Raw genomic sequence first — 12,464 nt, 5'->3', positions numbered from 1 at the left:
AGCGAGTGGCTGTGTGGTGCTGAGTTACTGGCTGGGTCTAAACCATAACACCCTCTCTCCGCATTACTATCACTCAGTTTGATAGCTATAAAAAATAATGCAGCCACAGGGACTGGCTGGCACACAGCCAGAAGGTGCACATTCAGCTGGTCATGGTGACACAAAACCAGGTCTTCAGTTTCTAGATCTATTCAAGGCACTTCCTGTTGCTTTAATACACACTGCAACCCTGTTAAAAGAACAGGAAGAAAAGGACATCTGGATCTTAGTTTGTATGTGAACTTTTAGGGACTATTTACAAAAGTGGAAAGGGATGTCTGAACAAGGGTAGGCTAAAATCTTCAAAGGAAAATAAATCTGACAGGCTGTTAAAACCAGGCTTACTCAAAGCGACTCATATTCGGGAAGGAAGGGTTATTCTCGTGTCTCAGTTCTATGTGTAGACCTACTTACTGCAGTTAGCACGTGCTCTGGCCATTGTATTTGCTTTTGGTTAATGAGCAAAATGACAGACATCAGGCTGTTAAGGCAGGACTGGAGTCTCTTCTATATACTTCTTTTTAAATGAGCTGTTCTTGATGTACAGGGCTTCTCAAACCATATAGCATCAATATTAGTAATTCCAATAGAAAACATCCAAATGGTATCAGAAGGGTTTATCATATCTCCAACAGCTGCAAAAGTCAGGACAGATCCCAATCAGGCAGCCAGGGAAGTGATAGGTTTATTCTGACTCTAGAGTAATCGAGAATTGCCATTACCTATTAAGAGAAAACTGGATGAAAAAGGAAGAAGAGCAGAAAGTTGAATGAAAAGAAGGAAGAAAAATGGAGTGAAGACAGGAGGTTGACCTGGGACAATACTTCACTGGGCACTGGGCTTTAAAGCAGCCAGAGAGGGAGAAAGTGATGAGAAGATAATCACAGTGGAAAAAGCTTCTGTGGTATCTGGAAAGAAGATTACACAGAAAATGGAAAAGACTTGCCACTTTCTCACAGTTTCTAAAAATACACCTCTACACTGGAAAACACAAGGCAACAATTTCTGCAATTAACCTTTAGTTAGGAGCAAAGATGAGTAAGTTTCAGTAGAACTAAGTCAAAACAAGAAAATCTTTTACCATTATTCAGAAAAGCCTCCTGAAGGGAAACTGTTCCCTGTGACATTTATACATGTTGTAAAGCTGGGATTTCATGCCAAATCACAGGGTAAGGTGTGTGGGGTTTTTTATTCCCATCCTTTTTTAGCAAAATCAATGAGGAAATGGCCTCTGCTCACAAGCACTGGTCAGGCTGTATCTCACAAAAAACTTCTTCCTCATGGCTGCATAAACTGAGTGGGGTTTTGAAATTATTAAAGGCTTCACATCAATGACACCATTTTCAGAAGGGTGTGATATGGCCAAGCGTAACAGCAAGAAAACCCTTCTGCTGGGACCCATTATGGAAAGAGAGAAGGTGAAAGGCATAAGATGTGTGAAAATATCAAAAGACAAAGAAGGAAGACCTGAAAAATGATAAGAAGCAAGCAAGGCAAACAGAACAATGATAGTGTCCTGTGTTGTCCCTATAATTCTCTACTGTAACAGGCATGAAGAGGAATGATGCAGAATAAACTATTAAATGGGGCATAAGAGAGAATAATTTACTGAAAAATTCACTGGTGAGTGAACAATAAATATTTAATAAACTAAAGCCCCCAAGCCCATGTTTTAGACTGCACTGTGAATTAACTGCGTGTTCCATCATTTTTTAGTCCATATACTTGTTTATATTTCTAAATGGAGGGTATCCACCAGTACCTATTCCATTTCAAACATGCTTACCAGCTTCCCAAAGACACAGGATCTCATAGTATATTTTTCCTCTGTCTCGTGGAATCAATGTAAAGGACTATTTCATGTTAAAACAGAGTTTTGAATTGCTGTAGTTATTCTGGTCCCTCTACTGATCTCATCTGTTATCAAATAGACCAAAAAAACCTGCCTTACATGAACCTAAAAATTCTTCTAACCACAGTGATTAGTGGTTCTTCTAACCACAGGTCTAGGAAGTACTTCAGAATGTGTCAGCAAGAGACACCATTGGTTTTAAATCACTTGTGACCTTTGACTCCTGCAAGAATTACAAACAGCAGTGCATGGTCTCATATTTGCAAGAGAGTAATGTTCTCCTCCCTTTTCAAGAATTTAGGTAGAAATGTAGACACCCACACAAAAACGCAATGGAGTCCAGGTTGCCCAGGGATGTTACAGGCCAAACAGCAAGCTAGTCTAAGTCTTCTACAGAGGAAAAGGTCATTTACCTTGAATGTGTTCAGCATGAAGAGGCAAACGGCAGAAATGTCCATGTAGAAATCCATTCTAGTCAAGTGATGAAAACTACACTAAGACTGTACAAAGACCAAAGAAAGGTCTTAGAACTTACAGGAAATTTTTATCAGGCTGATGAGAAAGAAGGGCAAACAGAGAAGAAACAGAATACAAGAACACCAGGATAAATGGTCTCTACCCCAAAACTCTGAATCAGAGATGAAATGCAGCTGAAGAAGAAATGCAGAACTTGCTAGGTCTGTTTCACAATTCTTAAAGACCTTGGGCACTTCTGTGAGTTTTCTTAAATTTCTTCTCTGTTATTGTGATGTAACCTTCAATTAGACACTGTCTCTCCATCTTACTCATGTTACCTCATTTTCTAAGAAAGTTCTATATCCAGTTATAATATCAGTGGCATGGTGAGCAATGTTGATGCGTGGGACACCTCATTTTCTCCTCTCTTTTTCCTCTAGCAGCCACCTTATCAGATCTGCATCCCTGCCATGGTAGCAGCAGTAACAGAGAGCCTAGAGATATCTGTCCCTGTTTCAACATGCTGCTCACAAGTTCCCTTGCTATAGAAGTTGTGCCAAACTGAATCTATCACACCTCCAAAGCTGCAAACCATACACAGTCTTGCTAGAAATTACATCTTCTACACCCTCCTACACTGCTCACATTGCTCATATTTGGACTTAACCCTCTAAGTGCTGGACTGCAAGAAGGGTCCAAATCAAAGTCTTGGGCCATTTGACAAACACAAATAAAAATTCAGTGTTTTCCTTAGTCTTGTACCCTTATTTTACAATCCCTATGTATTAAAAACTTGTTTGGAACGATTAATATTTATCCTCTATTTATATCAATCTTTTGTTAAACTTCAGAAAAGAAGGTGCTTTTTTATCAGGTGTAATTTATTAGGAGTGATTTAAAAGAACTATTTGTATCTATAGGGTACTGAATTAGTTTATATGAACTGCAGGTCCCTGAGAAGATAATGCTGACCTTTCATGATTTTTTTTTACTTTTAACTTTACCGTAGCACCTAAATTCTAGATTTACTAAGTTATACTGAGAACTCATCTGTTCTCTCCTTGCCCTTGGCCACCCCTCAAAAAAAAATTCTTACAGTTTTGAAGTTTACATTATAGTAGTACATTCTAATCTTTATTCTAATCTTGTGCTTATCCAGCACAGTACTACTGGACCTCGCATAGATAACCACAGGACACAAAAAAACCTCTCAACACTTACATAAACAACAAGCAGGGACAGAAGATGAACAGAGTGATGAGTGAAGGCAGATAGGAGAGAAATTGTTGAAGCAACGGTGCATCTAGCAGAGGTAAGCCCTAGTGAAAGTCTTTGCAAGAAGTACCAGGTGCACACTAGTCCTACCTAAACTAATTGGTTGGAAAACCTGACCAAGAAAAAAGAAATATACCAGAGTAAGTATTCTGGACTCAATTGTCCTATTTATACTGTGAACATTCCTAAAAACTGCAAGTTTAAAGTCAGAGGAACTTAGTATTCATGAAATAAAAATGCACCAATCTTTTGCTTGCAAAGCAGACATATTCAAACACATAGCTGTAATTTTACAAGCGCAGATTACAAAGCAGAAGGTAACAGTTGAAAAGAACTGCTATGAAGGCTAAGAACAGAGGGACTAAATGAGACGATGTGCAAAACTGAATTCTAGAAACTTTGCAGGGAATGAAGGAAACAATTAAATCCAATTTAAAAAGTAGCAATAGATAAAATTAGTTACTTACGCACAAACTTTGTAGATTATTGTGTCAGGATGAAGTTTAGAAGAACAATTTCTCAACCTTTTAATTAATTAATTCTTGCAATAGCTAGTTCCAGAGCTTAAATTCAAACACACTGTTTATACTTTCCATTACTTTTCTCTAAAAGACAAAGCTGCAACTGAGTGATTTTTACTATATTGTATTGTTAGGCAGAAAGTTCCAGCAGAGCCCTGGCTATAATATAACATCATGATTAGGTAACTATGTCTTTGTTGATTATTTTTTGTGGACAATAAAAATGTCCACAATAAATAATACTAAATAATAAAGGATACAGCATATGGTGGAAAGGTAGTCATAAAAAGAAGATAACCGGATTCTTGCCATGGCACAATCTTTCTATCTCTTTTAGCTTTAGTGAAGTTTGGTAAAATCACACCAGGCATGGATCTGATGTAGCATATTTTCAAGGTTTATTTGCATTCCCCAACATGCAACTCCCCAACATTATAAGGTGAATCCCCAACATTATAAAGGACCTTGCGTACTGCTTGCTTTGCACACAGAATAATGAAGATGCCATGTGATCTGATATCAAGAGAGCTGTGAGGAAAAATGAGTCATTATTCCTGACTAGATTTGGAACAATCTTGAAGGTCATATTCTGAAAACATTTATCATCTGCCTAGGCCATAAAAGACAATCTAATTTGACAGAGGAAAAAAAAAAAAAAATAGGAAATGCTCTACATAAGAAATGCTTCGTTTCTTGCAAGGCAACTAGGTTATAAACATTACAGTGAGCGTAATTCATATAGTAATACTATATGAATAGTAGATATAAAAATAATAAAAAAATTTAGGAAGTTCTCAAAGGTAGACCCATCCCTTTCTTTGAAAGGGATAGGGATTGTGACAGACTATGGAAGAGTCTTTCATCTGACATTTTTAAGATTTAAATTTGCACAGCTGAATAACTAAGACAATCAGTGTGCAGAAAAAAACTGATATTGTGTGAAATTAATAAAAAGTTACATGTAGCATTCACCACTCCTAAGAACACAAAAAACCCACTTCTCAACTGTCCCACTTGAGCCTCACGCTCACATGAACTCTCAGTACAGATGTGTCTCTTACATATATTTTTCAGCTCAACTGCCTCCTGTTCATCCCAGATATGCAAGCTCTCTAGGTTTACTAAGTGCTTCAAACAGAGCAAGACAGACAACAGTGTATCTTAATACTAATGAACTAAAGATCATCTTGGTACACGGTTGACAACTGGACAGACAGGGCCCATCCCGTTTAAGTGTTAGCACACTCGCTTGCATGGTTCTCCCATGTGAAACTAAGCAGTGCTACAGCAGGAATAAGGAGCTGTACACACCAGGAATCCTTCCTAACCAGCTCTACACCACTGCTATCATTTTCTGAGTAGAGCAAAGGGAAAGCTAAGCAATGTGGGTGCCAACCATATCATGCTACTAGTTCTCAGAACCACAAAACAGACCTCATAAATTTACTAACATAGATGTATCCTTAAAAATCAGCTAAGTACTCAAGAAGAGATGGCTGACTCCCAAATGAGAAGAGCCTGGAGCTTTTCATAGAGGAACAAGAACTCTGTAAGAGCCTGCCAACTGCAGAAGAAGATAGTTTATGTGCTACAGAACATAGAAGTCCTCGATAGCTTCTTTGCTGTCTGACAACGTAACTGAGCCTTCATTTGGTGGAGGGGCAGTAACTGTGTCTGCTGCTCCTGATCCACCAGTTTCCTTGGTGGCAACTTGTTGGTGAGCTCAGAAATTATTTGGGAGGTGAGACTGATCAAGTAATCATAGAATAGTTTGGGTTGGAAAGGACCTTCAAAGGTTATAATTGGTGCAACCCACTGTCTTCAGCTGGCATACTTCCAACTTACACTGACATAAATTTGCACTTACATACTACATGTTCTCAGTACATCAACAGCAGAATTGATTGCAAGTTTCAGACTGAAAGCAAAACCAACACAAAACCAAACAGCTATGGTGATTTGAAGCATACCACTGTGTAGTTTTGGTTCCTGAGCTAGAGATTCCTCATCATAAACAGAACTGCAGGGTATAAGATGATGGGTGAGTGCAAGAAAAATGTGGCTAAATGTAGGATGTTGGGTTTGGGTTTTTTTTAAATGAAATGGAAAAATGAGACTATATCACTTCCCTAAGCTTTAACATTCTGAAACTGTCTAAATTACCCCTTTTGTTCCCTCACATTTTATTAGTCTTTTATTCTTCAAATCTAGGGAAAGGAAGAGGTGATAGGTCACCTAGTCCTAACCAAAAGTCCATACAGATATCTGCCAGTGTGTTAACTCATTAAATTTATGTCTCCTTCAGTACATAATGTCTCTACTTTGCTTCCCTGCAACATGAATAGCTATCTCCTGTTTTTGCCTCCAGAAGTGCTAATTTGCACAGTGGGGGACTGGTGAAATGGTTGCAAAGTAAAAGGCATTTGAAAGCTGGCTTTCAAACAGGCTTTAAAAGGAAAAAAAAAAAAAAAAGAAGAAAAGAAAAAAAAAGAAAAAGAAAAAAGAAAAAAGAAAAAAGAAGAAAAAAGAAAAAAGAAAAAGAGAAAGAAAAGGAAGAGAAAGAGAAAGAGAAAGAGAAAGAGAAAGAGAAAGAGAAAGAGAAAAAGAAAGAAAGAAAAAGAGAAAGAGAAAGAGAAAAAAAGAAAAAAGAAAAAGAAAAAGAAAAAGAAAAAGAAAAAGAAAAAGAAAAAGAAAAAGAAAAAGAAAAAGAAAAAGAAAAAGAAAAAGAAAAAGAAAAAGAAAAAAGAAACAAAGAGAAGAAATTGTTGGGCTAATAAGTAAAACACAAAGAAAAAGAAATGGATAAGAAGAAAATGGAGATATTAGACATCACACTTTTTTCCCCTGTCCTCTCTTAATAAATGTACACAAATGTAATAGTCATGAAACAAACACAAATAGCACTGAATAGAAATAGATATACACAAAGTAAACACCACTACTGACCATGTCACTGAAGTCTGGAAAAGTGAAAACAATACAGAATATGTCTCTCATACAAGTCTCCACTGGCTTTTAAGTTACAGAATAAATTTGTGGAGGGGCTTAAGCGATGGCAACAAAATTAGAGAGGAGGGTACATCGGCAAAACTAAAGCAGGACAGGAAAAAGAGGGAAGATGAGGGGGGAAAAAAGATAAAGTGGTATGTTATAAAGTGTGATCACTTTAACACACAAAGTATGAAGCATACATTTCTTTCAAAACATTCTCTTTCTAAATGGTCAATGCTTTTCAGGCATCTAATTTTCCTATCAGGTACATATATGCTTCAGATGATGTGTAAAACTGAAGCCTGCATAAATGGAAAGTTCCTAGAGATGCCGCTCCGAAACCAGTGTTCCCAGCTTCTGCTTTACAGCTTTCAAGAAAGAACTACAGTCTGCCTCAACAACATTGCCTCTAAAACAGAGTTTGAGAGACACTTGTTGCAATTGTGATATCATGTTAATGTATATTGCTAAACATCTTTCGACCTGAAAACAGCTACATGGATATTTTTATTTTCCCCAGTTTTAAATGGCATAGGAAAAGTAGAAAGAATTAACATTTACTGTGAAATTTCAATTATTTTTTGAAAACATTTAAGAGTTTACTACCCACACAGAATTACTGTATGTGTAATTAAGGAACCTATTTACAATTGCACTAACTACACCACTAACTCCTCATCAGCACCTCACTTCTCTCTCAAATGCACCACTATATTCAAAACACAAGACCATGAATCTAAGACACAGAGCAGCTATGTAAGTTTCCTATGAACAGATAGGAAATCAGCAATAGCCAGATCTAGGAGCAAACCTCGGCGTACACAAAGTCTCCACCTGGAGACAGCTGTTACATGGGTAACATGAGAGAGGCAAATTTGGTGTCACATGTTAACAAGCAAGCATTTCAAGAGGAGTATGCCAACACATGCTGGGTTATGAAATAACTGAACTATGTTATTTTGACCAGCCTCTTGGCCCTGAAAAATAGCTTACTTTTAACTGCAGCTTCACTCGACTCAAGAAGAACCTCCAGCAGCATTCTCTGGTGTCCATCAGGCACAGGGCTCGGACTTCTTTTCTAACTCTCTTTAAAGTTCAAGGAAACCACAGATCATTTGTCATTGAAAAAGATCTTTCGAGAAATGTGTTGGTCTAATCACCTGATGCCAACAAGTCATCAATCAGCACAAGAAAGCGTTCATCTGGAACCTGGGCATCTGTCAGCAAAAACACTGTGGGCATGTTCTTGGCACCCGTCTTGATGTACAAACTGGCAAGATCTCCCTGTAAGGAAAGGAGGTAATCATTCATATTCTGTTAAAACATTGATGCAGAAAAAGCATGAAATGCATGTTAGTCCACTAACAGCAATACATTGCTGAGTTCTCCTTACTTTTTTCAGTTTATTTACACATCGCTAATCTGCTGTATAACATCCAAAGGGAAAAAGAGTTTGCCTCTGTTTTCCATATAAAACACTGAGGTTTTGACATGACCTAGTGGTAAAGATCAAAATAGATTACTAATCAAGGAAATCCCCCTATGAATGCACTAAAAAAAAAGATATTGCAGCCACAAAAGTCCCCATCAAGAACAGCCATAACCGTACCAGTAACATCTGGGAATTGCAGACTGCAGATTGTGAATGTATTTAAGAAAGCTTTCTTTGGATGTTGAAGGGGGGATATGAGCAGGGGGGAAGGCTGAGTAATGCAGAGTAATGCACTGGTGCAGTACTATTTTTGCCATCACACATGGGTGGCCCAGAGAGAGACATGGCATGGGACCATTGTGCTAGCAGTGCTACAAACATGGAATGCTTTTTGGCATGGGATTCCAGAAAAAAACAACTAGTATCAGTTGCACTTGAGTGTAGTCACATTTGAAATACAAAATAAGGCCAATGCTGGGTGATATGAACAACCCCACAACCTAGCAGAAACCAAATGCACAGGCTTGTTAAGAGAGGCTTATAAGTTTGCCCACTTGTAACAGCATGGGACAAAAGGCCACTTGAGCCCCCATCTTACACTGCACTTCATCTACCCAGGAAAGAAGGGCACAAGAAGTTAGACACCATATAAAACACTGAAGAACACACAGCACTTTTCCGACACAGAGCAGCATGTAACTCCTTCTGAAAACTGATGCCTCAGGCTGCACACACTGTGGTGGTGTGGCCATGGCCCCAAGGCTAACAGAAGAGCTTTTTGAGGACAACCATCCACCATATTTGGCCATAAACAGATCTTTATTTAGTGGTGTCTGAGGTTCAGAAACATCACTTGTCCACATGGACTGAAGATGAAGAAAACGTTACCTCCTTCCCTGCTTGCTCACATAGGGTTCAGCCTTGCAGGTCCTGAAGTCTGCAAACCTGGTAAAGCACCTCTCTCAACTATATTCCCTATATTTGCATATGACCAGTTTAAGTGATAAAATGACTCACATGCAATGAGGGCAAAATTTTGCCCTGTGTTCACCCACATCAGTTTTATGCTACTAAATCAATACACATGCAGTGACATCCAAAAATTTGCAACAAATTGCTAACTTTAAATACCACAACTCCAGCTACATCTTTGTAGTGTGTGAAGTAGCTGCCTTGGAAAAAGTGGAGAAACTACCAAAATTCTGTGAAGCATATAAACTAAAATATTTTTGATTACCCATTTTTCAGACATAAAGAAAACAAGAGGTACAGCTGGAAACCAGAGGAACCACAAGGGTTGTTACTGTAAATTAGACTGTTTCACCTGTGATTTTATCAAGCCTGTGCAACAACAAAACAACACATTCTTGAAGTAGTAAACTCGTAGACTCAAATAATATCTATTAGTTTACCCTGAGGTCCTGGATCTTCCTTTGGTGTGATTTGGAAAAGCTCTAGGGAACAGATGTATGCTGTCAGCCTCAACAAGTTTTGTTTACCAGTACCACCTACTCCATCAGAAATCCCTAGGGGCTTCTAGGATATGACTGATCCAGCACCTAATGACAAAAAACTAATAACGTAATACAGACTTCAACAACTATTTTGTCTATTTTTGTTATAATGTGCTCCTGACACTTAAAGGTACATTATCTTCATATCAGCATTTTGTTTTTTTCCAGTAGTTGAGCAACCAGAAAGAAAAGCTGTTTTCCTTTGTCAAATGCTGAAGGTCTGTAGTGACCTCTACAATGACCAGAGCTGCCTGGTTGCTCATTCTTTACACTGAGCTGCTCCAAAGCATCATTCCAAGATCCTGATGGACCCTGACTGGACTCAGAATAAAGACCTAGTTAGCTTAAAGGGAGGTTGACAGGGCCCTAGGAGCACATGACAATTTCACATCTGGCAGTTTGCAACCACGAAGGCAGAAGGATGATGAATCATTTTGTGAAAAATATGCATAAAACTTTAATTTACTCTTAGAATATTTAGCCCAGACTATTTCAGGCTTGCTTTTTTTGCTGCTCATGGAATACATAAAATAATGAGAATCTGGCCCAAAATTAGAAAATATTTATTTGCTGGAATATTCAAATGTAAGCATTGAGGTAATTCAAACTATATTTGAGATATTAAAATAAATCTCTTGCAATTGATATTTTCATCATTTATGCAAGCATCTATAATTACTTTCAGAATTTCATTTTTTACAATCAGATGCAGATTCTAAGGGATTACAGCCTGGTATCAGCAGTCCAGAGGTTAGAGACAGCACGCTGGATCTTTTGCTTCATTTTTTCTTCCATGTATCAATTACAAAAAAAAAAAAAAAAAAAAAAAAAAAAAAAAAAAAAAGCAACTGCCTCATTCTCTTCGTGTCTCACACCACTTTAAAAATCACCCCTGAAAAAGCATTGATGAGAACCTTTTTAAATAAAGAGATAAAGTGTCTAATCTGGTTGCATCTAATAAAGAGGTAGAAGAAACCTGTTCAACCAAAACATTACTGGAAGCCAATTCTCTTTGTTTTACCTCACCGTAGAACTTTGCCAGCCTTTTTTTTCTAATGGCTCCATTGTGAAATCAACATAAAAGGTGCAGAAAAAATGCACAGGATTTAGTTTCACGTACAGTTTTCCAGGACTGCCAAATTGTAGGGCTAAGAAACCCTGCCACTTTGTTTGCTGAATTGAGATACTACTCTCAGTCACTAGACTTCAGAGAGAAGATAAGGGCTTAACAACATTTTCAAGAAAGACCAGGGATACTTGAGAAGGCTTCTGTCTGCAATTCTGATGATTATCACATCAACCTCTAAATCTGCAGAACAAAATCTACAGTCCCTATGAAAGATCCATAAGATTATCTTTGTAATCTAAGCTCTTTTTTAATCCTCTTGGAAACTTCTACATTGGACAGCTTTGTCAAAAGTGCCTTCTCTTATATAGCTCCTTCCTGAATATGTGCAAAGTGAAAAACGATGACACTGAAATCCTAGCCCAACTCAATAAGAAGTAAATATGTTCTGTGTTAAATTATCTGACACTACAAATAATAGAAACTGCTCTAACAAAACTAAGCTTTGCCAGCATGGGCCTCTGTCTCTTTCTGGAAATCACTGATATTATACATGACCAGAACGACTGTATATGCTGAAGAAAGATTACAAATAATGACAAGGAGCAACAATGAAATCTGTACCTCACTTATCCAGCAAAATCTTCATTTTGACTTCTGAAAACTGGCTGGTTTTCTTCCGTGCAGGAAAACAAAGCAAATGCAGTTAATCAGATTTCAAAACAGAAACTGTGATTTTTGGGCCATACTGGATACTAAGATATTGCCTGACATGAAAAAAAAACAAATTACATTAAACTGAGACAGGTAAGACGACATATGAAAAAAATCCATGGAAAAATAAAAACAAAATTAAAAAAAAACCCAAAAAACTAAACCAAACTAAATCAATCATGACACTTAGAAGTCTGGGCTGATTTAGATTTTTAAAAGTACAAGGTTAGGCAGCAAAACAACCAAATCTGCAATGCAGTGGCATAATCAAGCATATGCTTAAGGTATTACTTTTCCTTGTTTTGAATCAATCTAACTTGATAAGCATTTTCCCTTTCTTGGAAATGAAAACTATTTTCTATTTTTTAAAAATCAAACATAGATGTGTTTAATATGTTCATTTTAGTTCACGTTTCTGCTGTGCTTTGTCTGCTGCAAAATGAGTATTCTTTTAAGTGAAGAGTTTTTGAAGGGCAAGTAGAAACGCTTTTGTGGTTCTTGCTAGTTAATTCGTCCTTGATATTGGCACCAACACACATTAATTCCAGAAGAAACTATATATGCACTAGTACTATATAATATGTGACATTATTTTGTCTTCCTT

General features: G+C 37.5%; 1 protein-coding gene across 1 annotated transcript in view; it reads right to left on the bottom strand.

Annotated features, from left to right (window-relative positions):
- Positions 1 to 12,464, bottom strand: part of DNAH11 (dynein axonemal heavy chain 11) — a 91,495-nt gene that overhangs the window by 58,197 nt on the left and 20,834 nt on the right. Inside the window, 2 exon segments of the mRNA XM_030484880.1 lie at positions 8,128 to 8,414; positions 9,979 to 10,102. Coding sequence (XP_030340740.1) covers positions 8,128 to 8,414; positions 9,979 to 10,102 — 411 coding nt within the window.

Source organism: Strigops habroptila, chromosome 1 (genome assembly GCF_004027225.2).
Source record: "Strigops habroptila isolate Jane chromosome 1, bStrHab1.2.pri, whole genome shotgun sequence".
NCBI lineage: Eukaryota > Metazoa > Chordata > Aves > Psittaciformes > Psittacidae > Strigops > Strigops habroptila.
Note: the sequence above shows the minus strand (reverse complement) of the source record. Positions and strands in the feature narration are given on the sequence as shown.